Below are 27,549 nucleotides of genomic sequence, written 5' to 3'. Positions count from 1 at the left end.
TCCACTGCAGTGCGACTCCGGAGCCCCCTGCTGCACCCTGGGGCCCTGCGGGCGGGTGGGTTCTGGCCCAGCCCAGCCCAAAGTACCACGGGCCGGGTCAACGCCCAGACCTGAGAGCCCGCTGGGGAATGAGCTCTGACTCACACCCAGCCCTGGCCACCCCGCGTCCTGCCCGGTCTGGGGGTTCCCAGACAAAGCCCCTGATATCGGGGGATCTGGGCTCCCTGTTTGCACATGAAATGAGGCAGTTTGCAAAACCCGGGAAAACCCTGGAACCAAAGCTGGGACCAACGTGTCAGTTTTGAAGTAACAAAGAAAAATCAGGTTTTCAATTCTTTTTTTTTTTTTTTTTAAAGGAAGTTTTTAAAAAACCGAAACCACAAACTTTCAACCCAAACCACCACCTGGGTTTTTATTTTTACCAGAAAAGGGTTTTGAAAATGGATTTTTTTATTATTTTGTTTTTTCAGCAAACGCCCCCACACAAAAAAATTGCAGGAAAAATAACCGTAACCAGTTCGTTTGTGGTTCAGGTTATTGATCCCTCCCCCCCACCGAGTTACACCTGATTTACACCAGAGTGAAAGGGAATTGGCCCTTTGACATCAATGGAGTTACTCCTGATTTACATCAGAGAGGGGAATTGGCCCCATTGCTCCCCCCTCTCCCCAAGTTACTCCTGATTTTCCCCAGGGGCCGGGTGGGGAGTCTCGTTCTAAGGCCCTTGGGCCAGCACGCCACCCGGGACAAACCAGTAAGACTCAGGCCTGGGGTTTTGCTCAGTTCCCTTTATTAGCTGCGGTTCCCGGCTGCCAGCCCCACATGCTGGGCTCTGCCGGGCTCGTTAACCAGCGCAGAGCCCGGGGCAAAGCCTGCCCGTGCGTGAGCTGTGGTGAGGGGGCGCTGTCACGGCTCTGCCTGCATGGATCAATGGGCGACGCCGGCAGGATTCTGGCCCGGCCCCTCTCCCGTTCCCGGCTGCTGCTCCGTGATCAGGGCCATGTAGACCTCAGCCGCGGCAGCCGCCAACTGGAAAGACTTGCAGGCCGGTGCCAGTGCCCGAAGCGCCTCCTCCAGGTGCCCAGCGGCCGCTGCCAGGGCGTTCCTAGCACGACGCCCCGTGAGGACATCGGGCAGGTATTCGCCCAGACTCTGCACCACGCCGGTCCCAGAGAAGGGGCCATTCTCGGGGGGCTCTGCAGCCGTTTCCACAGTTGGGCCCCCAGGGGTGGCACAAGCGGACACAGCCCTGGCGATCTCCTTGCTGCTCTGGCGCAGGGCGTCCATCGGCAGGTGCAGGACCGGGGAGGCCTCCAACTCCCGCAGAGCCGCCTCCAGCCGCTCCGGGAGGCCGGCGTTCTGCAGTAGCACGGCCACCATGGGGCCACCCACGCTGCCGAAGATCCCCATGGTGGCCTGGTGGAAGTCCCGGACGATGGCCCCCTTCTCCTGCAGTGAGGTGTGGGGGGAGGCCATGCGGGCGTACAGGTCCCGGCTGGTGTTCTTCCGCACGTGTCTGTCCGTCTGCTCTGCTGCGGCGTGTATCTCCCACGCCGCCCGCAGCAGGCGCTCCAAGTTCTCCCCCACGCCGACGCTGCCCCCCACTGGTTCCAGGGACACGCTGGTGTCAAGGTGCTGGTTGAGGATGCGGAGCAGAGCGTGGGTGCCTGAGATGCATCCTTCCAGGGAGTTGAGCAGGGACTGGCTGGCGCGCACGAGCCTCTCTCTTTCGCTCTCTGTGCCGGAGAACAGGGACAGCATCACGAGGCTGGGAAACAAAGCAGAGAGCGCAGGTGAGGAGCTTAAAGAGTTTCCCCTCCAGGATCCCCAGCACAAGGCCAAGGGGATGTGCAATGGAACCGACAGGGAGCCCCTATGAAATGGAGTAGAGGGAATGCTATTTCACAACAACCCTGGGAGTTACCTGTGGAACTCACGGCCTCATGATCTTGCTGATGCAGAGAGTCTAGCAAGACCCAGAAAGGGATCTGACGTTTATATGGCTAATGAGGAGAGCCAGAATGGCGGTGGTGAGGTACAGGGGCACTGCTGTGCTAGATGGGGTGTGCAAAGCACGTCAGTCCGTTACCCACTTTGCAGCTACTGCGGGCCCCAAGAGAGCGACACTGCGAACCAGAGGCAGCGCGCCATTGGGGTGGAGTCCGGGGACAGGGAGTGTCGAAGTGACGGGGGAGTCTCAGGTCCGTCGACACTGGACTAAAAGCCCCGTGGAACAGCGGCATCTGGTCTGACTCAGGCTGGGGTGCTAAAAATTGCCATGCAGACATCTGGGTTCAGGCTGGAGCCCGGGCTCTGGGACCAACCCCCCAGGCACAGTCCCACCACCTGGGCTCCAGTCCAAGCCTGCACGTCTACACTGCTAGTCTGCAGCCCGGCAGGCCAGCCACAGGGGTTTAGTTGCAGTGCAGACATACCCTCAAGGGCTGCATTGCACCCCGGGGGCCGGCGGCTGGCTGGGGGTTCCAGCTCTCGGCAGGGCTGCACCCGGAGAGGGTCCCCAGGGTCCCCAAGACTGGGGCAGCAGCTGGATGCGTGGGTGTGGATCAGTGATGACGCCGGGTGGAAGTGATCTGTGCCCGCTGAAGAAGATCATTTCGGAAACTCCCCAGTCAGTGTTTCTGAAACTAGGGGGCCGGCCCCAGAAGGGGGTGCGAGGCTGTTGTAGGGGGATCACGAGCTCTAGAGGTACCATATTTCGAGGACTCTGCCGGGGAGGGGTTTCAGCTCTCCAGCCGCCCAGCTCTGGGGGCAGTGCCGCCGCCGGCAGCAGCACAGGGGCACGGGCAGCAGCACCCCACAGCTCGGGCAGGACGAGGTTTCATTGTATTGCAGCTCAGCAGCGGAAGTGCGAAGCAGGGCCGTAGGAGGAGAGTTTGCACCCGGGCAGAGAGACGAGGACAGAGCTGAAGCCAATGCAGGCTCCTACCAGCCCAGCCGAAGAGAGCAGGCAGGCACCGGGGTGGAGGGCGCCAGCGATGCCCACTGGGGCTTCAGCGCCGTTGATGCAGGGATGGCGATTAGAGGCTTCACTCAGTTCTCCTCTCTGCCCAGTGATTTGCTAACACTTGTGGGGCATGTGGTGGGGTCGTCAGAGCCTGAACTATTTTCAAAGGGGGCCCGGCCCAGCCATAAAAGTTTGCGTCCGTCCCCCCCCCCCCCCCCCCCCCGCTGGAAGCAGGTTCTTGTGGCTAAGGGTGCAATGCGCCGGCTGCGCGCAGCTGGTCTGTATCCCGGGGGACGGGATTTAAAGGGCTGTTTGGTGGCGTATAAAGGCCGAAGCGAAAGGACTCAGCCCCGAGCCGTATCCCGCGTCGATTCCGACCCGATCGGTGGGGTCGGGGGCTCTCACCTGTAGCTCCTCGGCGCGGTTGCTGTCCCGGTGGGCGAAGGAGCGAACGACACCGGCTCTCCGCCTCTCCTTATAAAGCTCCCGTTAGGGGAGAAAGGGGAAGTTGGCACAAGCCAAAGGGCGGGGTAGCAATTCCCCCGGGCACTGCCAGCAGGAGGCGCTCGCAGCGGGGGCCCGGCCGGGCTCATGGATTGATTCGATCCTGGATCTTTCTGCCCCTCGTGACTGAGGCGCAAACGGGGGCTTGGAAACCAGCCAGACTCGAGTTCCTGGAAACCACGCGGGGAACTGGAAGCCGCAGGCACGAAGCAGCCACTTGAAGGCCCATGTGACATCCACTGGCACCGCGCTCCTGACCACAGCTGGCTCCGGGTCTGCCAATGGGATCTCGGCGGCTGACTGGGAAGTGACAGCAAGGACCAGCCTCCTATAAAGGCGAGAGTCCCTGCTCCGGCGTGCGGGGAGCGTCACAGCAAAGGGATCCTCTCCGGAGAGCCCAGGCTGCTGCCCGCGGACCCGAGCTGACCTCTGCCCAGGCGAACGGCCCCTCGGCTTCCCCCCCGCCCAGCGAGCAGGTAACTCGCCCCATCGGCGGAGACACGAATCGGAGCAGGGGTCGTGCAGTGAGAGCCCCCGGATCGCTTGGCGAACTGGGCTCCTCCAACAACAGGGGATTCATGCAGCCCCTGGCAAGGTGCCATGTCTAGGGACAAAGAACATCGGTCACCCACAGACTGGGGGGGGGTCGCTGTGAGAGGGGGGAGCTGCCCTGTCTGTAACCGATGCGGGGGAGGGAGTTCTGCTTTCCAAAGTGGGACCCTGGCGAGCTGCAGCTCTGGGAAGGACCCAGGTGTCCTGTGGAACCAGCTGCCCGTGAGCGCCCCAGGGGATGCTGTGGCCAAGCGGGTGAGCGCGACCCTGGGCTGGGGAAACGGGTGAATAGCGAGTGGGAGCCGGGAGGTGGGATCCCCTCCGGATAGCGGGAGACCCTGACTAGAGACTGCGCCCAGCTCTGGGGAGGAGGCAAAAAATGAAACTATCCCCAGGTGCCCCTTGAAGCCAGAACAAAGCTGCCCAGCTGCGACCAGCTCCAGGCCTGGCGTTTTGAGCAAATTACTTCATGGGCTAATCTGCAGACAGCCAGAAACGGCAGCTTCTGCCCCACAGCTGGGCCCCCCGGGCAGCAGGGGGGAGGGAGCAAGTCATGCAACTGCCGGGAACTGGGCAGCTCCGCGGCTGGGGCAGGAGGTGGCCGGGTAGATGGGGGATGCTGCCGCGCTCCTGGGTGGATGGTTCGGGGTGCTGGAAGGTGTTGGGGTGCAGGGGGTGGGTGCTGGGACAGAGATCGGGGGAATGTGGGGAGGTAACGTGGGGGGAGAAGTGGGGGTGTCTGGGGCAGTAGCTGGGGCACTGCGGGGGCGAGGGGGATCTCTGGCCATTGAGGGTCTGTTGGGGAGCGGGGCTGAGAGCCCCGAGGTTGCTGGGCGGATTCTCCCTCTCCCAGCTGGAGGCTCTGGCTGGGTCCTCGCGGCACTTTCCTCCCGAGACCCCGTGGTTTGGGGTGTGACGCTTTCGGGGGTGCGGGACCCACTGGCCGAGTCCTTCCTCCCTAGAACCTCCAAGGTGTTTAGGCGCAGAACTCCCACGGACTGACGGGAATTAGGCACCTAAAGACCTTTGGGGATCGGAGCCCTGGAGACTTTTTTGTTTTAATGGCAGCTGAGTCTCTGCACTGGCTAAGTCTGTGATTTGCACGGGGGTGTGTGTGCAGTGGGGAGGGTTACTAACGCCTCCTTCCTCTTCCTCTCCTGGCAGCTCTCTCGAGAATGTCCTGGAGCGATATCCTGTACCCTGGCAACCCAGCGAGGCGGGAGGAGGTGGTGCGGTTACACCAGGACCTGATCAACTGCATAGAGCTCAATTTTGATACCACCAACGATCTGATTAAAGCCTTAAACACACACTGTCACTGCGAGTTGCACCCCATTAAGATGAACAAGAACGGCACCGTCCGGGAGAACTGCGACGTACTCCTCGCAGCCATACAGTCCATCCAAGACACGCTGCAGGCCATCGATGCAAGGTTGAAGAGCGAACTGGAGCCAGATCTCTACCGAAAGCTTCACGATTTCCAGGAGCCTGATGCCAAGAAGATGCAGATTCTCCACAATTGGGCCAAGGGGGTGAGCGGCTTCACTGGGTTAGCGTTGGGGATCCTAATCAAGCTGGTGTCATCGAAGGTGACGACCAGCGTCATGAGCAAAATGATGACGCTCGTGGTCAAGGTCGGTTCCTCCATTGTCGGCGCCATATTTGTTGGTGCACTCCTGGGTGTGGGTGTCGACTTGATTTTCAGCGCGATCCTGGGCGGCATAGAGAGAGACCAACTGGAGACAGTGATTCGGGAGCTTCAGCCGCTGGTGGACGAGTTCAAGCCAGCCTCCCATGAGTATTCCAAAACCATCATGAAGATCACCTGCATGCTGCCATAGCCGGAGGAGAATCAGCCGCTCAGACGACTCCAGACCAAGCTGCAAGTTACCATTACTTGTAAAAATAAGGCCGTGGGGATCAGCTCCCATCTAGCGTGACTTAGCCCAGCGCCATTAAAGCCAGCACAATAAATGATCTCTAGCTCTTACACAGTGCTTTTCATTAGTAGAGCTCAAAGCGCTTCTGGCTTCATTAATGTCTTTATCCTTCCACCACATCTGGGGATAGGGCAGGGCTATTATCCCCATTCTACAGATGGGGAAATTGAGGCCTAGAAATTCACAGGTATTTAAGCACGTAACTTGCATTGATTTCAGAGCAATTGGCTCAGGCTCTCTGCAGACTCAGGCAACATCACTGATTTCAAGGGAAGCTAGGTGCCTAAAGTGACTTGCCCCAGCCCATACAGGAAGTCTGTTGTGTAGCAGAGAATTGCCTGAGTTTCCCAAGTCACAGACTAGTGCCCAACAACCACTGGGCCATCCTTCCCCTCTAGATGGTGTTTTTCATCTGTAGATCTCAAAGCGCCTCAGAAAGGTCAGTATCAATACCTCAATTGTACACAGGAGGAAACTGAGTCACAGAAAGGGACTCAGCCAGAAGGCCAGGAATAGCGCCCAGAATGAGAATGTCAAAATAATTCATTTAGACTTTTCCCATCCAAAACCAACACGTCCCCACCAAAGATTTTAATTTTGACAAAACGGCCTTTTCCAATGGAAAACGGTTCTATCAAAAGCTTTCCGACCAACTCTGTGTCCGGCCCCGGCTGGAGAACCTACCTCAGGGTTTTCTGCTCCAGCCCAGATCTGGGAGTTGAGCTAGAGCGGAGCTCAAAGACAGTAACTTCCCCAACAATTGCTAGAGTCTGTCAGGTGTTTAAATTCAGGGCATCGTACCTGAATCCGAGACTAGGTAGGAGGGGGATTCTGGGACGATGGTGAGCTGAGACGCTCCGGCCTAGGGAACTAGATGGAAAATGTTACTGTCCTAAAGGGCGTCTGGTGGTTTAAAACCCATTCTAGAGCAGGGGTTCTCCAACGTTTAGGGCTGGGCCCCCTTTGAAAATATTTACAGCTGTGACAACCCCACTCCCACCCTCACAAAGTGACAGCGAATCACTGGACTTACTGTCAGGAGCACTAAATGAAGCATGTCGGCGTTATCCCTGCAGTCAATGGCACTGAAGCCCCCAGTGGCTTCCCTACGGCTGCCCAGGCCGGAGATCAGCTCACTCAGCCGCATCTGTCTGGGCCTCGCTGGCACACTCCACCCCGGTGCCTAGCTGCAGGGCCGGCTTTAGGAAGTGCGGGGCCCAATTCGAACATTTTCGGCAGGGCCCCGGCAGGGATGACTTAAAAAAAAATGTAAAAAAAAGCCTTTCATTTCTTAGCAACCGGATCCCTATAAAAAGCTCTGATTTAAGAGATGTGCCATAGTATGTATATTTTGTACCAATAGGGTTACCATACATCCGTATTTTCCTCCCGGACGGCGATTTAAGAACCAAAAAGCCTGACATGTCTGGAAAAATACGGATGTATGTTAACCCTACCTAAAGTTCTTTTTTGAAAAGATGGGACTGAACTAGAAATGAGCTCTGTTTCACATGTGTGGGTCCTAGAGTGACCAGACGTCCCGATAAAATCGGGACCGTCCTGATATTTAGGTATTTGTCCCGCATCCCGATTGATCTTCGGTCGGGATGCTGCACTCCGCTTTTTTTTTTTTCCCCCTCCGCCGGCTGTTCTCGGCTTTTTTTTTTTTTTCGTCTCCTCTGACCGCTGGCAGCACTCAGCTGTTCTCGGTTGGTTTTTTCCCCCCTCTCCTGAAAACCAGAGGCTGAAGGTATTAGGGTGACCAGACAGCAAGTGTGAAAAATCGGGACGGGGGGTGCGGAGTAATAGGAGCCTATATAAGGAAAAGATCCAAAAATCAGGACTGTCCCTATAAAATCGGGACATCTGGTCACCCTCGAAGGTATGCATAGCTAAGGGAGGGTGCATAATCTCCTCTGCCCGCAGCACTCAGCTGTTCTCGGCTTCCTCCCCACCCCAACTGCCAGCAGCACTGGGCCACAGTAGAGAATTGGGAGAGGGAGCTGTTTGTGTCGTTACACCGGCAGCACTCAGTTTTTGATTTTTTTTGCTCCACTGGTTACCCCACCCCTTGTGTCCTGATATTTTCTTCCTGTCATCTGGTCACCCTAGTGGGTCCCTGCCACTCCCTGGGGGTGTGCTAGGGTGACCAGATGTCCCATTTTTATAGGGGTAGACCCGATTTTTGGGTCTTTTGCTTATATAGGATCCTATTACCCCCCACCCTGATTTTTCACACTTGTTGTCTGGTCACCCTAGGGTGTGCACATGTGTGGGTCCCAGCTGCTCCCTGCCCCCCTCATTGAAGCAGGTGTGCAGGGTTACTGCCCTGGGAACTGCAGGGCACCAGTGGACATGGGGCTGGCTGGAGTCAGGGCAGGGGCTGGCTGGAGACAGCGGCTGGCTGTGGGCAGGGCAGGACGTGTGGGGCTGGCTGCAGGCAGGGGCTGGTGCGGGCAGGGCAGGGGGTGTGGGGCTGGAAACAGGGCAAGGGGTGAGCAGCTGGCTGGAGAGGGGCTGGCTGCAGGCAGGGGGTGCAGGGCTGGCTGCAGACGGGCTGGTGCAGGAAGGCCAGGGGGTGCCGGGCTGGTGTGGGCAGGGGGTGCAGCAGGGGCTGGCTGCGGGCAGGGGGTGCAGGTACAGGGGTACAGCCCATCCTGTACGGTGAGTGCGCTCTTCTCCTCCCTCCCCCACCGGGATAGCAGCAGCAGCCCAGGGCTCGGGGGCTATTTAAAGGGCCTGGGCGGCAGGCTCCCCTGCTTCTACTTCCCAGGCCCTTTAAATAGCCGCGGGAGCCCTGGGGAAGTGGCGGGGCTCCAGGGGCTATTTAAAGGACCGGGGCGGCAGAGGCAGCTGGAGCCCCCTGTGACCCCAGGGCTCTGGGGGCTATTTAAAGGGCCCGAGGCATCCCTGCTTCTACCGCCCCGGCCCTTTAAATAGCCACGGGAGCCCTGGGGAAGTGGTGGGGCTCCAGTGGCTATTTAAAGGGCCGGGGCGCTAGAGGCAGCGGGAGCCCCAGACTTTTTAAACAGCCCCGAGATCCCCGCAGCCCTACCCCAGGGCTCCAGCAGTGGGGCTCTGGTGGCAATTTAAAGGGCCTGGGGCTCCAGCCCCTGCTGGGAACCCCAGGCCCTTTAAATTGCCCCCTGGGGAAGCTGGGCCACCCTGGTACAGCGCACCTGCCGGTATGCCGTACTGGGGCTTGGGCGCGGGGCCCTCTTAGGGGTGGGGCCCGATTCAGGGGAATTGGTTGAATTGGCCTAAAGCCGTCCCTGCCTAGCTGGTCTCTTGAACGGTACTGGTAGGAGCCAGCATTGGCTTCAGCTCTGTCCTCGTCTCTCTCTGGCCTGACTGTAAACTGTCCTCCTACGTCCCCACTGCTGCTGAGCTGTAATAAAAGGGAAACCTCGTCCTGTCTGAGGTACATGGCGTTGCACCCTTGCTCCTGCGCTGCTGCTGACGGCGGCACTGCCCTCAGAGCTGGGCGGCCGGACAGCTGTATTGCCTCCTTTCCCCCAGCAGTGTCCTCGAAATATGGTACCCATAGATCTCGTGACCGCCCTACAATAGCCTTGCCACCCCCTTTTGGGTCAGGACCCCCAAGGAGTTACATGGTGGGGGGCTGTACCCTGGAAAGCAGTGATGAGGGAAGGACCCAGAGATCCTGGAGGAACCCACTGGGACAGAGCTCCCTGGGTGAGAGGAGGAGCACGGCCCTGAGCTGGAGAAGCAGGGGATTAGAGAGTAGGAGCTGGGAGGTAGGGTCCCCTCTGGATACAGCATGGGGGAGACCCTGACTGGAGACTGCGCCCAGATCTGGGGAGGAGCCACACGTCAAACAGGACATTGGACAATTGGGGAGGGTTCTGAGAAGAGCTACAGAAATTATTTACCCCCAGGTGAGGGAGAGGGGAATTGGTCCCCATGGCTTTACCCCTGATTTACCCCAGGGTGACTCCAGCCAGTGTACGGAGCACCTGGGGCCAGGCTGGGGAAACCCAAGACTTCAAGCTGTGGGTCCAGTGCAGGGGAATGGCAGGGAATGTAGGTGAGAGGCTGGGCCATGGTCCAGAGTCAACAAGCCAGAGGTGGACACATGGGCTTGGGGCCTGATCCTGGGCCTCAGATCTCCTCTCCTCTCCTCTCCTCAACTGCCAGGTGCCCGGTGCCTCCTCATTGCCACCCGATAGGGCGAGTGGGCCAGGCAGGGACTGGAAGATGGGCCTGCAAACATGAAATGACCCTGTCAGAACTCCCAAAAACCCTCCAGTTGCAGTGAGTCCTGGAACACAGTCCCCTACTCTAACCACTAGACCCCATTCCCCTCCCAGAGCCGGGACAGAGCCCAGGTGTCCTGGCTCCCAGCCCCACTGCTCTAACCATTAGACACCACTTCACCCAGCAGGCTGGGGCACATACCCCAGTCACATGAGGGAATCTCTGGGAGGAGGGGGGGTTGGGGGCTTATCTGATGCACATAGCAACCCATTGGACATAGAGGTGCTGTGTGCATATGTGTCTGCTGGAGGGGATGAGCCCTGCTCTGTGTGTGTGTGTGTGTGTGTGTGTGCGTGTTGCCCCACACCTAAGATACATGGGGGCAGGGGAGTTACTCAGTCCCGTGGCTGTGTCCATGCCAGCGGGCAGTCGTGGGAGCTCTGCTCACATGCGTTTCCTGTGAGTCTCAGGTTGCACCTGCACAGAGTAGCGCAGTGGGAAGTGTTTGCACTATTTTGTATGAAGACTGTCTGTGCCTCAGTTTCCCCTATGTGCCACGTTGGCCCCTAGGGGCTGGAAAGGGCTGTTTTCTCTCAGGCAAGCTACCACCCAGGGGCGGCTGATCCTGGCTGTCTCAATTTGGGGCCCGTGTCGCCGGCGAGTCCATGAAGACAGTGGCAAAGCCAACCTGCCGGGACATTGCCGACCTAGCAACTAACACCCAGGGTGACCCCCCCACCCCTTGCAGGAAGTCAGCTGGAAGAGCGGGAGCCAAGGGCGGACACACTTGGCTGGGGCCCGGAGCTGCCCATGGCCCAGGCTGTAGCTTCCGGCTCTCTGGGCTGACCGAGGACTGGCCATGCTGGGTGCAGCCACCTAACAAACCCGCCTGCCCTTCCCCCACCGGCTGGACAAGGAGCTCCAGCAGATGCTGGGGGCAGTGCCCCCTTTGGGGGTACACATCTCCCTTAGGTGTGCGTCTCAGGCGGAGACACTGGAGGGAGGGGGCTGCAAGCACCGAGGTTGGGTCCCAAGAGGTGGTGAAGCCAAGTGGCTTCCCCTGGCGACAGAGTGAGACCCTAATGGGGGGCTGGCCCCTGTACAGCCCCCCAGCGACTGTCCTGGAGCACCGGACCTGCAGCTCCCTGACCCCAGCATTTGCTCCCTGGTGATAATTCCACTGCAGTGCGACTCCAGAGCCCCCTGCTCCACCCCGGGGTCCTCTGGGCGGGTGTGTTCTGGCCCAGCCCAGCCCTGCACCCCTCCACCCACCCTCGCAGGGGCTGAGAGCCCCCGCTGGGGAATGAGCTCTCACTCACACCCACCCCTGGTCACCCCGTGTCCTGCCCGGTCTGGGGGGTCCCAGACAAAGCCCCTGATATCGGGGGATCTGGGCTCCCTGTTTGCACATGAAATGAGGCAGTTTGCAAAACCCGGGAAAACCCTGGAACCAAAGCTGGGACCAATGTGTCAGTTTTGAAGTAACAAAGAAAAATCAGGTTTTCAATTCTTTTTTTTTTTTTTAAAAAGGAAGTTTTTAAAAAACCGAAACCACAAACTTTCAACCCAAACCACCACCTGGGTTTTTATTTTTACCAGAAAGGGGTTTTGAAAATGAATTTTTTTATTATTTTGTTTTTTCAGCAAACGCCCCCACACAAAAAAAATTGCAGGAAAAATAACCGTAACCAGTTCGTTTGTGGTTCAGGTTATTGACCCCCCCCCCGCCCCCGAGTTACTCCTGATTTACACTAGAGTGAAAGGGAATTGGCCCTTTGACATCAATGGAGTTACTCCTGATTTACATCAGAGAGGGGAATTGGCCCCATTGTCCCCCCCTCTCCCCAAGTCACTCCTGATTTACCCCAGGGGCCGGGAGGGGAGTCCGGTTCAAAGGTGAGGGGGCGCTGTCACGGCTCTGCCTGCGCAGGTCAATGGGCAACACCGGCAGGATTCTGGCCCGGCCCCTTGCCCGTTCCCGGCTGCTGCTCCGTGATCAGGGCCATGTAGACCTCAGCCGCGGCAGCTGCCAACTGGAAAGACTTGCAGGCCGGTGCCAGTGCCCGAAGCGCCTCCTCCAGGTGCCCAGCGGCCGCTGCCAGGGCGTTCCTAGCACGACGCCCCGTGAGGACATCGGGCAGGTATTCGCCCAGACTCTGCACCACGCCGGTCCCAGAGAAGGGGCCATTCTCGGGGGGCTCTGCAGCCGTTTCCACAGTTGGGCCCCCAGGGGTGGCACAAGCGGACACAGCCCTGGCAATCTCCTCGCTGCTCTGGCGCAGGGCGTCCATCGGCAGGTGCAGGACCGGGGAGGCCTCCAACTCCCGCAGAGCCGCCTCCAGCCGCTCCGGGAGGCCGGCGTTTTGCAGTAGCACGGCCACCATGGGGCCACCCACGCTGCCGAAGATCCCCATGGTGGCCTGGTGGAAGTCCCGGACGATGGCCCCCTTCTCCTGTAGCGAGATGTGGGGCGAGGCCATGTGGGCGTACAGGTCCCGGCTGGTGTTCTTCCGCACGTGTCTGTCCGTCTGCTCTGCTGTGGCGTGCATCTCCCACGCCGCCCGCAGCAGGCGCTCCAAGTTCTCCCCCACGCCGACGCTGCCCCCCACTGGTTCCAGGGACACGCTGGTGTCAAGGTGCTGGTTGAGGATGCGGAGCAGAGCGTGGGTGGCCGAGATGCATCCTTCCAGGGAGTTGAGCAGGGACTGGCTGGCACGCACGAGCCTCTCTCTTTCGCTCTCTGTGCCGGAGAACAGGGACAGCATCACGAGGCTGGGAAACAAAGCAGAGAGCGCAGGTGAGGAGCTTAAAGAGTTTCCCCTCCAGGATCCCCAGCGCAAGGCCAAGGGGATGTGCAATGGAACCGACAGGGAGCCCCTATGAAATGGAGTAGAGGGAATGCTGTTTCACAACAACCCTGGGAGTTACCTGTGGAACTCACTGTCTCATGATCTTGCTGATGCAGAGAGCCCAGCAAGACCCAGAAAGGGATCTGACGTTTATATGGCTAATGAGGAGAGCCAGAATGACATTAGAAAAGAATTTCTTATTTGTTAAGTTTGATAAGATTAAACACTCTCATGCTCCAGGGCATGACCCCCTCTCTAACTAACAGCTGTCAGGCAGGAACTGTCCCTGCGGCGGTGGTGAGGTACAGGGGCACTGCAGTGCTAGATGGGGTGTGCAAAGCATGTCAGGCTGTTACCCGCTTTGCAGCTGCTGCGGGCCCCAAGAGAGCGACACTGCGAACCGGAGGCAGCGCGCCCTTGGGGTGGAGCCCGGGGACAGGGAGTGTCGAAGTGACGGGGGAGTCTCAGGTCCGTCGACACTGGACTAAAAGCCCCGTGGAACAGCGGCATCTGGTCTGACTCAGGCTGGGGGGCTAAAAATTGCCATGTAGACATCTGGGTTCAGGCTGGAGCCCGGGCTCTGGGACCGTCCCCCCAGGCACAGTCCCACCACCTGGGCTCCAGTCCAAGCCTGCACGTCTACACTGCTAGTCTGCAGCCCGGCAGGCCAGCCACAGGGGTTTAGTTGCAGTGCAGACATACCCTCAAGGGCTGCATCGCACCCCGGGGGCCGGCGGCTGGCTGGGGGTTCCAGCTCTCGGCAGGGCTGCACCCGGAGAGGGTCCCCAGGGTCCCCAAGACTGGGGCAGCAGCTGGATGCGTGGGTGTGGATCAGTGATGACGCCGGGTGGAAGTGATCTGTGCCCGCTGAAGAAGATCATTTCGGAAACTCCCCAGTCAGTGTTTCTGAAACTAGGGGGCCGGCCCCAGAAGGGGGTGCGAGGCTGTTGTAGGGGGATCACGAGCTCTAGAGGTACCATATTTCGAGGACTCTGCCGGGGAGGGGTTTCAGCTCTCCAGCCGCCCAGCTCTGGGGGCAGTGCCGCCGCCGGCAGCAGCACAGGGGCACGGGCAGCAGCACCCCACAGCTCGGGCAGGACGAGGTTTCATTGTATTGCAGCTCAGCAGCGGAAGTGCGAAGCAGGGCCGTAGGAGGAGAGTTTGCACCCGGGCAGAGAGACGAGGACAGAGCTGAAGCCAATGCAGGCTCCTACCAGCCCAGCCGAAGAGAGCAGGCAGGCACCGGGGTGGAGGGCGCCAGCGATGCCCACTGGGGCTTCAGCGCCGTTGATGCAGGGATGGCGATTAGAGGCTTCACTCAGTTCCCCTCTATGACCAGTGATTTGCTAACACTTGTGGGGCATGTGGTGGGGTCGTCAGAGCCTGAACTATTTTCAAAGGGGGCCCGGCCCAGCCATAAAAGTTTGCGCCCCGCCCCCCCCTGCTGGAAGCAGGTTCTTGTGGCTAAGGGTGCAATGCGCTGGCTGCGCGCAGCTGGTCCGTATCCCAGGGGACGGGATTTAAAGGGCTGTTTGGTGGCGTATAAAGGCCGAAGCGAAAGGACTCAACCCAGAGCCGTGTCCCGCGTCGAAACCGATCGGGTCGAAATCGACACATTCCCGCAAAACACTTTGGTTCTGTCTGTGGTTGCCAACCAGCCCGGCCCGGCTCTCCGCAGCCAGCTCGGACTGGGAGGGGCGGGGTCTCGGCTGCTGGGGGGGAGTTCTGCTTTCCAAAGGGGGACCCTGGCGAGCTGCACCTCTGGGAAGGACCCAAGTGTCCTGTGGAACCACGTGGTTTGGGGTGTGACGCTTTCGGGGGTGCGGGACCCACTGGCCGAGTCCTTCCGCCCTAGAACCTCCAAGGTGTTTAGGCGCAGAACTCCCATGGACTGACGGGAATTAGGCACCTAAAGACCTTTGGCGATCGGAGCCCTGGAGACTTTTTTGTTTTAATGGCAGCTGAGTCTCTGCACTGGCTAAGTCTGTGATTTTCACGGGGGGAGGGGGGGTGCAGTGGGGAGCGCTGCCTAACGCCTCCTTCCTCTTCCTCTCCTGGCAGCTCTCTCGAGAATGTCCTGGCGCTGGCCAGGGGAGGGGCACACATTTATCTCCGTTTGCTCCCAGGCACTGATACCCTTGGTATCTAGGTAGAGCTACAGGTTCAACTCTGTTAATAAGAGGTCAGATAACCAGGATCAATCAGGTTACTAATCAGAGATTATTGGTCGAAGATTAATCAGCACGATACAGGGGTGTAAATACATCACGGATGCGGGGAAGTGGTACTGCAGCCTGAACCATTCCAGCTACCTGCCAGAAAATCCCCCCTTCATAGACCAGGCTTGTGTATGACAAAGGGGCGCTGAACATTCCTTTCTCCTGACTGATCGACCTGTGGAATTCCTTCCATGGCGTCTGCATTGACATCATTGATACAGTAGAGGCCTGTCAACGAGTCGTCATTTCATCAATCACAGACAACACCTGTAATAACAAGCGTAACAGATACGGCAATATCCCGGATGAAGCTTATTGGGTTAAGTTCATTGTCTTTGGAGTCTGTTGTATGAAATGCAATTGTTCATAGATCATTGTGGGTCAGGGATTGTCTGTATCTGCACGAGGTGGGGTAACTACATCCTGAGAACAGTGGGGATTTCAGTCAGGTTGTACCGTGTTCAGAGAAGCACCGCCACCTGCAAATGGACAGGACCTCTGGTCCCAGGGTTCCCCAATCCTTAGGGAAGGGCTGCAAGGACTGGGCCGGCTGAGGCCCGTAAGACTCAGGGCTTATTCTGAGCAAAAGCTGTTACGAGTTTGTGACCCCAGAGAAACCCGTGGGTGGGGTTTGAAGGGCTGCTCCCAGCCAGAGCTCAGCTCTTGTTGGAGTTGGGGGATCTCTGGGGAGCTTATTAGCATGTGAGTAGGTGCGTTTATTGTTTTTAATATGGTTTATCTGTATCGTATTTAGCTTAAGAATAAATGTGACTGCTTAGAAAGAGCTGTGTGGTAACGTAACTCTGGCAACTACACTGTTTACCGGCTCTGAAGAGGAAGCAAACAGGCCTGCTTAGGCAGTCTGTCTTGTGAGGACGGGGGGAGCTTTGCAGGTGATCTGTGACTTGCTACCTTCACTTCCTATATTAATCAGATCAATGGCTCTGATCAGTATATAAGGACGAGACGTGTCTGTGTGTGAAGAGATCACAGCTGGAGACTGGCCCATCTGTTCTACTTCAATAAAGCTCAGAAGAACTGAAGTGTTTCAGGACTAACGGTGAGAGATTCTTTTCTGGGTTGCGGCTTGTTAAACCATAGGTGCAACCAGGAGGGGAGGAGGGTGTAATGGCGGGTGACTTTCCTTCCAGAGGTTAGTCGGGGGCACTGTGCTGCAAGGAGCAGGTCAGGGGCTAATTAGGCGGTGCTGTGTTTCTGGGAGTGGGACAGGGTCTCAGTAGGGGGCGCTGTGCTCCAAGGAGAGGTTGGTGATCTCACAGGGGGCGCAATGCCCCAGGGAAGGTGGCTGGATGCTCAGGTGGGAGCACTGGGCTGCAGGGAGCCACTGGCATGTTAATTAGGGGAGTTGTGCTGCAGGGAGCAGCGTGGTGGGCATCAGTTACGGGCATCATGTTGCATGGAGTGGGGTGAGGGCTCAGTAGGGGGCGCTGTTCTGCAAGAAGCTGGGCGGGGGGCTCAGTCTGGGGGGCCTGCTGTGGGGCGGGGGGCTCAGTACAGGGGCTGTGCTGCAGGGAGGCAGGGCTCGGAAGAAGTTTGGGAAGGTCAGGAGGGGGCGCTGTGCTGCAGGGGGTGGGCAGGGATAGATTAAGCAGCAAAACCTTCATTAACACAGAGAAAAGGTGCCCAGTGATACCTTGGGCCCTTCCAGAATGTCAAGTTCAGCAAAACTCAAATGTCTGAAGACCATGAAATGCAGAGTTAAGGTAAATGCTTTATCATAGCTCTGCCCCCCCCCGCCCCGACCTCCACCCGGCGCTGCCAATAGACCCTGGGACTTGTCTGTGTGAACTCCAGCTGCAGTCACTGGGTGAGGTGTAAATTGTCCTGAATGGGGGAAGAATAAGCTGGAGCTGACTAGGAGAACTGTGATTGAGAACTGAGGAGATCTGGGTCTGATTCCCCCAGGTGTGTGATCAAAGGAACGAGGTGCCCATGGACCCTGGAGGTTCCAGTCTGCATCGATTCTATACAGAATTGAGCAGGTTGGGTCAGTAGCAGGGCACTGGGGATTGTTAGCAGTGAGGTGGGATTTGAGCGCAGGCTGTGCAATTAGTGATGATCAGGTGAAAGGACACGTCTAGGTGTTATCCTGGGTGCTAGGGTGACGGGGCTGGAAAAGGGGCTGACGTGGTTTGAATGTTCCAGGTGTGGTGTTCTGTCGGGGAGCAGGTCAGTGTCTGAGCCTAGGACAAGTGCAGGTAGCGCCAGTGAATAACCCTGACCAGGCAGAGTGGGCGTGGGCATGTTCTGAGCACAGGGGGCATCGCTCGAAGGGGGCAGAGCTAAGGTGATGTGGGCCTTTGCCCTAACTCTGTTTCCTGCTTTTCAGAAGTTGGAGTTGTGCTGAACTCACTGCTCTGGCAGGGCAGGAGCTCTCACTGGGCAACCTGAATTCTGCCTCAATGAAGATTTTGCTATTTTACTTTCTAGTGTTTTAAACCAAAAGAGAAATGGTTGTTGGTGGGAGTTCGTGGCCATTTAGACAGCTGTCGTCCCCACCTAGGTTTGCAGTTGCCATGCTACTGTGCCTAGGTAATAATCAAAACACCGAAGTGTTCCCTGGTGCTTTATATCAGGACATTTCAAACAGCTTTACATCATTATCCCCATTATACAGATGGGAAACTGAGGCATGGGGAAGGGAAGTGACTTGCCCAAGGTCAACCAACAGACCTGTGGCAGAGCTAGGAATAGTCCCAGTCCAGGGGTGTCTCCACTAGGCCACGCAGTTGCCATGTGATTCCTCAGGGCTCCTCCCCTCTCCTGTACATTGTATTACAGTGTGATGGGGATACGGTTAAGCTTTTGTCACGATTAATTTTAGTAAAAGTCAGGGACAGGTCGCAGGCAATAACCAAAAATAATGGGGGGAGGGGCTGATGAGGGGATGACTGAAGCTCGAGCCCCACGGTGGGGAGGAAAGAGAGCCCGAGCCTCGCTGTGGGCAGGGGGAGGGGGAGTCTAGCACTTGCACCATGACGGCTGACAGCTCCAGGGCCCGCGGTGCCTCAGGGCCCTACGTCACTGCCCAGGCTCCTTCGGGTCGTCCCTCCCCACACACACACACACACCACCTGCAGCAGCTCAGAGCTCCGGGGCCCCGACCGGCTGACAGATCCGGCCTCCACCCGACCCAGGGCTAAAGCGGAAAATGTCCCGGAGGTCTCTGAAAGTCCTGGAATCCGTGAGCTCTGTGACATCATTTTATCCTTTAGGGTTAATGGTCGTGCTGTGAAAAGTTCACAGTGTGTAGTTACTAACAGGGCCAGGGAGAGAAATCTCAGCTGTGGTGGCTACAACTATCATTACAGGCTGCCGTGCTGCAGGGATGGGACAGGGGCTCATGCAGGGAGAGCGTTATTTAGGTTCAGCAGAGAGCCCCACGCTGCATGGATAAGAACGGGGCTTCGCAGGCAGCGCTGCGTTGCAGGGAGCTGGGAGGCTCAGTAGGGGGCACTGTGCTGCAGTGAGGGTGGCAGGGGACTCAGTAGGGGGCACCGTTCTGCAAGGAGTGGGGTGGGGGTTCGGTAGGGGGCAGCGTGCTGCAGGGAGTGGGGTGGGGGCTCGGTAGGGGGCAGCGTGCTGCAAGGAGTGGGGTGGGGGTTTGGTAGGGGGTGCTGTGCTGCAGGGAGTAGGGTGGGGGCTCGGTAGGGGGCAGCGTGCTGCAGGGAGTGGGATGAGGGTGCATTGGGGGCGCCGCGCTCCCAGGAGTGGGACAGGGAGCTCGACGGGCAATGCTGTGCTGCAGGGAGTGGGGTGGGATTTACAGTAAGGGCGCTTTCCCCTCACAGTCTGTGCTGGCCCCAATGCCCCAGTGTGGTGCTAGGGGTCACTGTGCTCAGTAGGGGACACTGTCCCCCGCCCGTCAGCGCTGGCCCCAATGGCACAGTCCAGCGCGTCCAAGGTGACAAAAGGCCAATGTAGCCCGTTAGACAAACTGCAAAAGTCAACAAAGCAGGAGACCAACAGACGGGACTGAAGGAGGGAAAAGAGCTGGGCTAAGGCTCCAGGGTGGGCCGGGCTCTGGGTGAAGTCCCAGGCTGGCACCACAATGAGTTGAGAAAGTCCGGAAATGGGAGGCACCCTCCAGAGTTCAAATCCCCATAGCATGTTTGAGTGATTAACGTCGATGGGACTAGACCTATCCCCCCACCCGGATATTGTGTATCTGGGGGTCACTAAATAGGAGCATTGGGATGGGGGGACTGAAAGAAACACGCCTCACCAGCATGGCTGCCACCCCCACTGTCTCCTGGAACCCCAGGATCCACCGTGACTCTACTGGGCCTTGTATTCCTCCTCATCCTCAGAGATGTGATGACCAGAGCAGGTCAGAGTGGGAGCCACATGACGCCACCAGCTCCAGCTGAATCCGCTAAACTCCACCTGGGATGAGAGACGGATTCCTGCTGACACCCCTCCCTCCTGGTTATTTTCCTTCTCCACGTAATTTCTCCTTTTGCCAGTGGTGACCGAAGATTCCTAAAAGTGTGTGTGTGTGTGGGGGGGGCGCTACCACCTAAACTGTGCCCCCCATGCTTCCCCTACCCCCAAACTCCTGCCCCTTCCCCCCCAAGATCCCACCCTCGCACCACCCCTTCTCCCTGAGCCACTGCCCTCGCAGCCGCTCCAGCTCGTCTAAACTAACTTTCCCTCTATCCCCCAAAAGAACAATTCATACCATCTCTGACACCATCCTACAGACTGGCAAGCAGGGGTTCTCCAAAAAGACAGGGAATGAATGAGGGAGATTGTTAAAATGAAAGTCCCACTTAATACTGTTGCCTCTTGGGGCCATGGGGTTCACCATTATTTGCAGGGCTATTTGCATTACGAGGAGGAATCAAAGACACAAGCCAGGTCTGTTCTTGGTGTGAGCTTGTTTATTTACACAGAGCGCACACACAGATGTGGTTTCTGAACACAGCAGAAACAGTCACAGGCACTTTCCTCACTCCAAAATCCCCATGCCTGCCATCCAGTGGGCTCTGTGCCCAAGCAACTCTGTCCCTCTGCTTCCTCTAAGACTAGGGTTACCATATTTCCACAAACAAAAAAGAGGACACTGGGGGGGGGGGAAGCCCCGCCCTAGCCCCGCCCCATCCACTCCATCCCACTTCCCACCCCCTGACTGCTCCCCTCAGAACCCCAACCCCCCCTGCTTCTTGTCCCCTGACTGCCCCCTGCTGAGAACCCCCTACCCTAACTGCCCCCCCCAGGACCCTACGTGTCCCCTGACTGCCCTGACCCTTATCCACTCGCATGGGTGGCAGGGTTGTAGAAATTTTGGTGGTGCCCAGAACCCCCCACCCCACCTGCCTAAGGCTCTGGGAGGGGGGTTGGGTGGGGGGAGGAGGTCTGGGGTGCAGGTCCTGGGCTGGGGATTAGGGTGCAGGAGGGGTGCAGGTTCTGGGATAGAGTTTGGGTGCTGGGTGCAGGCTCCGGGCTGGGGCAGGGGGTGGGTGTGCAGGAGGGGGTGAGGGGTGCAGGCTCTGGGATGGAGTTTGGGGGTGAGAGGCGGTGCAAAGGGAGGGGGTGCAGGCTTTGGGAGGAAGTTTGAGGGCAGGAGGGGGTGTGTGGGAAGAGGGAGGGGGATTGGGAGGGAGTTTGGGGATAGGAGGGGATGCAGGGGTGAGGGCTGTGGGTCTGGGGATGAGGGGTTCATGATGCAGGAGGAGGCTCAGGGCTGGGGCAGAGGATTAGGGTGTGGGGCGATGAGGGTTGGGGCTGGGGGGTTTGGGGTGTTGGAGAGGCTCAGGGCTAGGGTGGAAGGGCAGGGTAAGGGCAGCCTGTCTTCCCATTAGTGGATGGGGGCACTAGGACCCGGGGGCAGCAGACAGCAGTTGCTGCTGGCTCTGGCAGTACACGCAGACAAGGGAGAGGCAGACAGGGAGGGGGGACCCACGGAGGGGGGGTGGCAGGTGGAGGCTGGGGACCCATCCAACACTCCCCCGCTCCCTGACTGCCCCCCCCCCACTCCTCTTACCATTCTGGCTCCACATGGGTCGGTTTGTTTGTTACACAGGACTACAGAGAGAGGGAGGGGGGAGCAGGGGAGGGCTCTGGCTGCTGGAGGCCAATGGGAGTGGGTCAATCGGCCTAGCCGCCCAATCAGCAGCCACACTCTGCATGGAAGGGAGGGAGGGAGGCGAGGGAGAAAACCTCCCCGGACATTTTAACCTTGTTACCAATTCCTCCCGGACGGCTATTTAGAGACGCAAAATCCGGACATGTCCGGGGAAATACGGACGGATGGTAACCCTATCTAAGACAGGGGTCTCAAACAAGCAGCCAGCGGCCCGTGGGGCTATTTTCTGTGGCCCACGAGCCCCTCGCAGCCCCCCTGCCCTCCGCCAGTGTTTACCTAGAGCGGCTCCGGCCGGACGTGCACCGGGGGCAGGGCATGCTCCCTGCCTGCCTGCCCTGCCCTGCGCCACTCCAGGAAGAGGCTGGAACGTGGGGAAGTGTCTAAACTAACCGTACATGGAATGTCTCATTGTCTTTTCGCAGGCAGGCTGAGCAGTGCACTGGAGCTGCCATGGCTGGGGTAGATGCTAAAGAGCTTCCCAAGATACTTGAAGAGGATGTGGAAGCACTGAAGGCTGCTGTCGGGAAAGGAAACCTCACCGAAGCAGCTGCTAAAGCGAAAGAAGCTCTGGAGATGGCTGATAAAATCACTCTCAACTTCGCTGTCACGGGGGAGGCGGGCTCTGGAAAATCGTCCTTTGTCAACGCCATCCGGGGCCTGGGGGATACAGATGACGATGCGGCTGATACGGGGGTGAATGAAACAACAATGGAGCCCACTGCCTACCCACATCCTAGCTACCCAAATGTAATAGTCTGGGATCTGCCAGGGATCGGGACCCCAAAATTTAAATCAGACACTTACCTCGAGCAGGTGGGGTTCAGCCGCTACGACTTTTTCATCATCATCTCCTGCACCCGCTTCAAAACCCACGATATTGAACTCGCCCAGGAGATCCAGAGACAGGGGAAGAACTTTTACTTTGTGCGCTCCAAGGTGGACCAGGATTTGACAAATGAAAAACGACACTATGACGAGGAGGGAATCCTGAAGCAGAGGAAAGCTGCCACGAAAAGGTCACATCAGTACAGTGAGAGTGCGATCCTCGATGCCATCAGAGAGAATTGCATCAAAGGCCTGGAAGCAGGAGGGATGGTCTCCCCACGCGTTTTTCTTGTATCTAGACAGGACTTATGCAATTATGATTTTCCAAAATTGCAGGAAACGCTTGTGGATGAGCTCCCCGGTCACAAGAGACTCACTCTCCTACGATCCCTGTCCAATGTTTCTAAAGAAATCCTGGAGAAGAAAAAACAACAACTGCATAGGCAGATCTGTCTGAAAAGTCTGGCGTCATGCGCAGTCGCTGCTGCTCCTATCCCAGGTCTCTCCATTGTTTACGATACGAGCATGCTGGTGACGTCCCTGCAAGAGTACTGCAGGGACTTCGGCCTCAATGAAAACGCTCTCGCTACACTTGCTAGACAGGCTAACAAGCCCATTGCAGAGCTGAAGGCCGTTATAAAGTCCCCACTGAGTGAGGAAATAACAAAAGATCTTGTAATTAAGCTACTGACCAAGTACATGGCTGGGGCAGTGCAATATTCAACAATTTTATTAAAATGTGTACCAGTGGTAGGTGCTGTGGTAGGTTGTGTGTCAGCTGCAGCAGTTTCTCTCCCTACCACATACTTCATGTTGAAGAATTTCCTGGATGCTGATGCTGCTGACGCTCTACGAGTTCTGGAGGTGGTTATGGAGGGAGACCGTGACTGAAAGGATGAAAGTAAAGACCCTGTCCCAGCTGGAGCTCGGCGCTCAGAGCTGTGGGAAGTCTCATGAAACTGCTGCTTTTCTGCATTGGGTGTGAAACTTCACCATAACTGAGCTCTGAGCTCCGTTTCCACGGAGGTCTCCCCCCCACCATAACATACTGAATTTGATTCATAAAATGGGAGGTGGGGGGGGAGGGATCCTGACTGACCCTGTTCTTTGTTGTTTCTTTATTTCCCCAGCGAACGCGGCCAAGTTGTGATAAAGCTCCCCAGGGTCCCCAGTGCCTCACGCGCTCTGCAGGGAGCTCAGGGAATGGTTATTTCAGGCCCCAGCCGAGAGCAGGGCCAGGGCAGAGCCCATCGAACTCTTCACTGGGAGACAACGGGGAGCAACACTAACAGTGACTTTCCCCCAGGCTGCCCCTGTCCAGGGAGGAGCCACCTGTAACCCCCCATGGAGCCCCCGGACTGACCTTCTGCAAACGCCTCCTTCAGCCTCACCCCGGCCATGGACCCTCTGGATCACTTGACAATGGCCCACAGCCGGAGCTCTGGGAGCGCTGCCCATTGTGTTATCCCAACCATCTCCCTGCTCCCGTGTGCTCCCCCGTCTGCCTGGAGCACCCGCCTGCTGGGTCTAGTCTTAGATTGTTGCTCTCAGGGGCAGGGCCCATCCTTCTGTTCTGTGTCTGTACAGTACCTAGCGCAACAGGGCCATCTCCTGACAGGGTCCTAGGTTCTCAAGTGAGACAATAATCGATTAAGAAATGCTGAGACTGATCTTTGTAATTCTGTCTCTGCGCTCATAGGTTTAACCAGCCCCTTATGCAAAGGGAGATTTGTCCAGGGAAGCACCTGTGTCTGGCTGTGCTATTAACCCTGTGAATGGCCCTGGATTGAAATGGAGAAGGGTCAAGATGTGTCTGGCTGATAAACCCATATTGGATGCTTGATAATGACCTGGCTGAGTGGCAGCTGTCACTTATACTCTGGGCTGCGCTCCCATTCCTGGCTGGTGAGTTCCTGTGGAGAGAGGCTTTAGTGTTTGATGCTGAGTTTATGTACATCTATTGCTTCTTGATTTGCTATTCTCAGTGGGAGCCTATTCTGTAGTTTATTATAAGAGCCGATGATTGAACAATTCATTTGAGCAATTGGAGACTTCGATACATTGCGGCTGGTTTGGCCAAATCTATTCCACAGTCAATAGCCAGTGCGTCAGCTTCTGCCTTCCCTCAATAACCCATTGATTTGTTGATTTTGTTTCCATAATGATTAGAGATCCGGTTCTGCGATCCTTTCACACCCCCAGAACCGGCCCCTCTTGTCTTGTAGAAATGATTTAATATTTCAGTTATAATAAACTTGCATTTCATCTGGACTAAGAGCCCGTGTCTCTGAATTTCACCATTGCTAAAGGCCCATGGCTTAAGGTAGGGTTACCATACGTCCGATTTTTCCCGGACATGTCCGGCTTTTTGGTAATCAAACCCCCGTCCGGGGGGAATTTCCAAAAAGCCGAACATGTCCGGGAAAAATACTCCCAGCTTCCGGCATCCCTGGCTTACCTTAGAGTGGGCTCCAGCGGCTCTGTGCTCCCTGACTCCTTGGCTCTGTTTAAGAGCCGAGCTGCCCGAGTGCTACCAGCTTTGGGCAGCCCCCATACCTCCGGACCCTGCGCCGCCGGCCGGGCACTTCCCCTCCCGGGCTCCTGGGGCACAGGGTCCGGAGGGATGGGGGTTGCCCGAAGCCGGTAGCGCTCGGGCAGCTCTGCTCTTACAGAGCTGAAGAGTCAGGGAGCAGCACGCAGCAGCCGCCGCTGGAGCCCGGGAGGGGAAGTGCCCAGCTGGGGGTGCAGGGTCTGGAGGTCTGGGGGCTGCCCGAAGCCAGTAGCGCTCGGGCAGCTGTTTCACGTGGCTGGGAGGGAGGAGGGGGAATGCGGGTGCTCAGGGGAGGGGGCGGAGTTGGGGCGGGGCTGGTCGGGGAAGGGGCGGAGTTGGAGCGGGGAAGGGGGCGGGGAAGGGGTGGGGCCAGGGCCCCATGGAGTGTCCTCTTTTTTTAATTTTTAAATATGGTAACCCTACTTAAAGGCATTGCTCTGACTAGACAGGAGCTCTTCCCTAGAGTGTCACTAATTGGGGAGTTTAGCGAGGGGGGCGGGAAATGCAGCCGTAGGGTGTTTGTGAGGAGAAGAAGTGAAACCCTGAAGCAGCAGCGTCGCCAGCAACAAGGGTCGGGTCTTTACCTGAGGGGATTCTCTACAGTTCCTTAACTGTGACTCGAGCCCCCACCCAGTGATCTGGGAACCTGTATCTACTCTGGGCACCTTTGCTGGGCAAATCTGCACCCACTCGCCAGCACAGTCACCAGAGGGTTAAACAGAAGAACTTTGTTGGTGGAGGAAAGAGGAAGGACGGAGTGAGCTGGGACAAACCTTTACTGTTCAACACCTTCCCCCATCTACTGTCTCAGGGTGTATCTGTCACAGCCCCGACCAATTGGCCCCTGAGCGGCTGATGCAGTTTGTTCTGTCTCCCAGCCCCTCACTCACAGTTTGTGGCTGCAGGAGAATCAGGGTCCCTGGGGCTCTGCTAGGATGATGTCAGAAGCAGGTTTAAACCTGTGCAGGCTGGGCATATGTTCACTGGATCTTAACCTAATGCCGCCACCACTCCGCCATTCTGGGGCTATTACGATGATTTCTGCAGCTAGGACAGGGAGGCCGCACCAGAGTCTTTAGGTGAACATAGACCCTGATCCCAGTCACTGTTCAGGCTTTGCCCAGCTGGTTCCCACCAGGGAACTCTCCAGAGAATCAGCCCCAACTACAAAACTTAGCACATTTAACCCCGATGTCCCAAAACCATCCACAGTTGATATGTAAATTAGCTATGGCCTCACTCAGTCCCTTTGCCCTCCAGCAGATGGCAGCAGAGAGCTCCCTGTGGTACCTGCCTTCTCTCATGGACTTCAGGCCCCAGGGCTCACACTCCTCTCTCCTGGGTCTGCCCCTAACTGAGTTCCCCTCCCTTGTGTCGTCTTTTCCTGGCCCTGGCCTAGTTGAGGTTACTAATTCTCATTAAGTCACCCTATCACCCCCAGCGGGGGGCTCGCTGCTAGCTCCCAGGCCAGGCTGAGCCTGGCTTGCCTTAAAGGGCCGGCCAGCCTGTGACACCTCCCATAACAAACCACCCCACTGCACACACAGCGCAAAGAGAGGATAAGAGGCACCAAATCACACGTGACAGACATCAGTCACCTCATTTAACACCTGGCAGGAAAGTGAAGAGAGTCCAGGGTGGTCTGGGAATCACAGAAACCTGCCTGAGTCTCAGGGGAAGAATCTCCCAGTCACATACTCAGGTTTGTTCTTAAATCATAAGACAAAATTAAGGTCTCCTCTCCCCTCACACACGATTTCTCACTGTCTTGTGAACTGTTTGTCTTGCTCCCACTGCCCTTGAATTACTGCCCAATAATGAGCTATTCCTGAGCCTTTCACCACAGAGCTTTCTACATATGAATTAACCCCGTGAGCCCTCTCGGGGCACAGCGCTGCTCCCAGTGGAGCTAGTGGGGTTTGTGCCATAGACCTCAAAGGAGCAGGATTCCCCCTTTCACAGGGGGAAAAGTGCAGCACAGAGAAAATAAGTGACTTGCTCAAGATTGCACAACAGCTATAGACATCGAAACCAGGAGTCCTGGCTCCCAGTGTCCGAGCTCTACATTCAGATTTTGTTACCTAATGAAGCAGCAGTACCATGCAATGCACAGCCACTGCTGTTCCACTTTCAAAATACACTCTGTGCATTACCCTAACTAGCCACCGGGTGTCACTGCTGTGCTAATGAAGAAAAGATTACCAGACTGGCCACCAGGTGTCACTGTTGCTCTGTCAGAAATACCCACTGCCCCACCTCCTGGGGAAGGGCAGCCAATCAGAGCTGCTGCAGGAGACAGGCAGCACCCTCCCCTTCCCCTCAGGAGGCAGAGGAGTGTTTGGGTAGGGGAGGGGGAGAGGGGAGAAGACCGCCCCCCCCCCCCGAGCAACAGGCGGAGCAGCAGTGGGACTTGGGGGGCAGAGCTGATATGGGGCTGGGGGGTGGGGGGGTGCAATTAATGGCCTGGGGGAGGGGCAGATTTGGGGCTGGGCAGGGGACAGAAAATGAATGAATTATAATGTGGGGGTCTGGGGAGAAGCTAGAAGCTCCTTTCTACCCAGCAGCCCCAAGAGCCAGAGTCATGTGTGCATGTGTGAGAGCGGGCCACAGTAATTGTCTCTCACATGTGCACTGAGGCATTGGGAGTTGAGCAACCAGAACATCAAAGACCTCAGTATTATCCTTTCAAAAATATATGATGATTTTTGAACCAAACTTGTGGGTTTTGGGAAAAAAAATCTCATGTTTTTCTGGTCTGACTTGTGTAAGCAGAGTCAGGATGAGCTCTCCCCTGACATCTGGTGGTGAGTTGTGGAA

At 57.3% G+C, this 27,549-nt stretch overlaps 3 protein-coding genes across 4 annotated transcripts; 2 read left to right on the top strand and 1 right to left on the bottom strand.

Annotated features, from left to right (window-relative positions):
• Positions 1-768: 768 nt before the first annotated feature.
• LOC135976713 (uncharacterized) lies at positions 769-3,705 on the bottom strand. The gene is made up of 2 exons (XM_065573846.1): positions 3,371-3,705; positions 769-1,768 (listed from the first exon to the last, which is right to left on the bottom strand). The coding sequence occupies exons 1-2, from the start codon at positions 3,703-3,705 to the stop codon at positions 928-930; spliced, it is 1,176 nt and encodes a 391-aa protein (XP_065429918.1). The 3' UTR covers positions 769-927.
• Positions 3,706-3,810: 105 nt separating this feature from the next.
• Positions 3,811-6,011, top strand: LOC101934497 (single-pass membrane and coiled-coil domain-containing protein 3-like). Of its 2 annotated transcripts, none has more exons than XM_065573847.1 (2): positions 3,811-3,945; positions 5,186-6,011. In XM_065573847.1, the coding sequence occupies exon 2, from the start codon at positions 5,197-5,199 to the stop codon at positions 5,860-5,862; it is 666 nt and encodes a 221-aa protein (XP_065429919.1). In that variant the 5' UTR covers positions 3,811-3,945; positions 5,186-5,196; the 3' UTR covers positions 5,863-6,011. The 2 variants fall into 2 exon arrangements, with proteins under 2 accessions (XP_065429919.1, XP_065429920.1); XM_065573848.1 differs by having other exon boundaries at positions 3,938-4,064.
• A 9,981-nt stretch (positions 6,012-15,992) lies between these two features.
• LOC135976871 (interferon-inducible GTPase 5-like) lies at positions 15,993-24,419 on the top strand. The gene is made up of 2 exons (XM_065574579.1): positions 15,993-16,307; positions 21,779-24,419. Exon 2 carries the CDS (start codon positions 21,807-21,809, stop codon positions 23,070-23,072), a length of 1,266 nt encoding a protein of 421 aa, XP_065430651.1. The 5' UTR covers positions 15,993-16,307; positions 21,779-21,806; the 3' UTR covers positions 23,073-24,419.
• Positions 24,420-27,549: the final 3,130 nt, after the last annotated feature.

Source organism: Chrysemys picta, chromosome 20 (assembly GCF_011386835.1).
Source record: "Chrysemys picta bellii isolate R12L10 chromosome 20, ASM1138683v2, whole genome shotgun sequence".
Taxonomy (NCBI): domain Eukaryota; kingdom Metazoa; phylum Chordata; order Testudines; family Emydidae; genus Chrysemys; species Chrysemys picta.
Note: the sequence above shows the minus strand (reverse complement) of the source record. Positions and strands in the feature narration are given on the sequence as shown.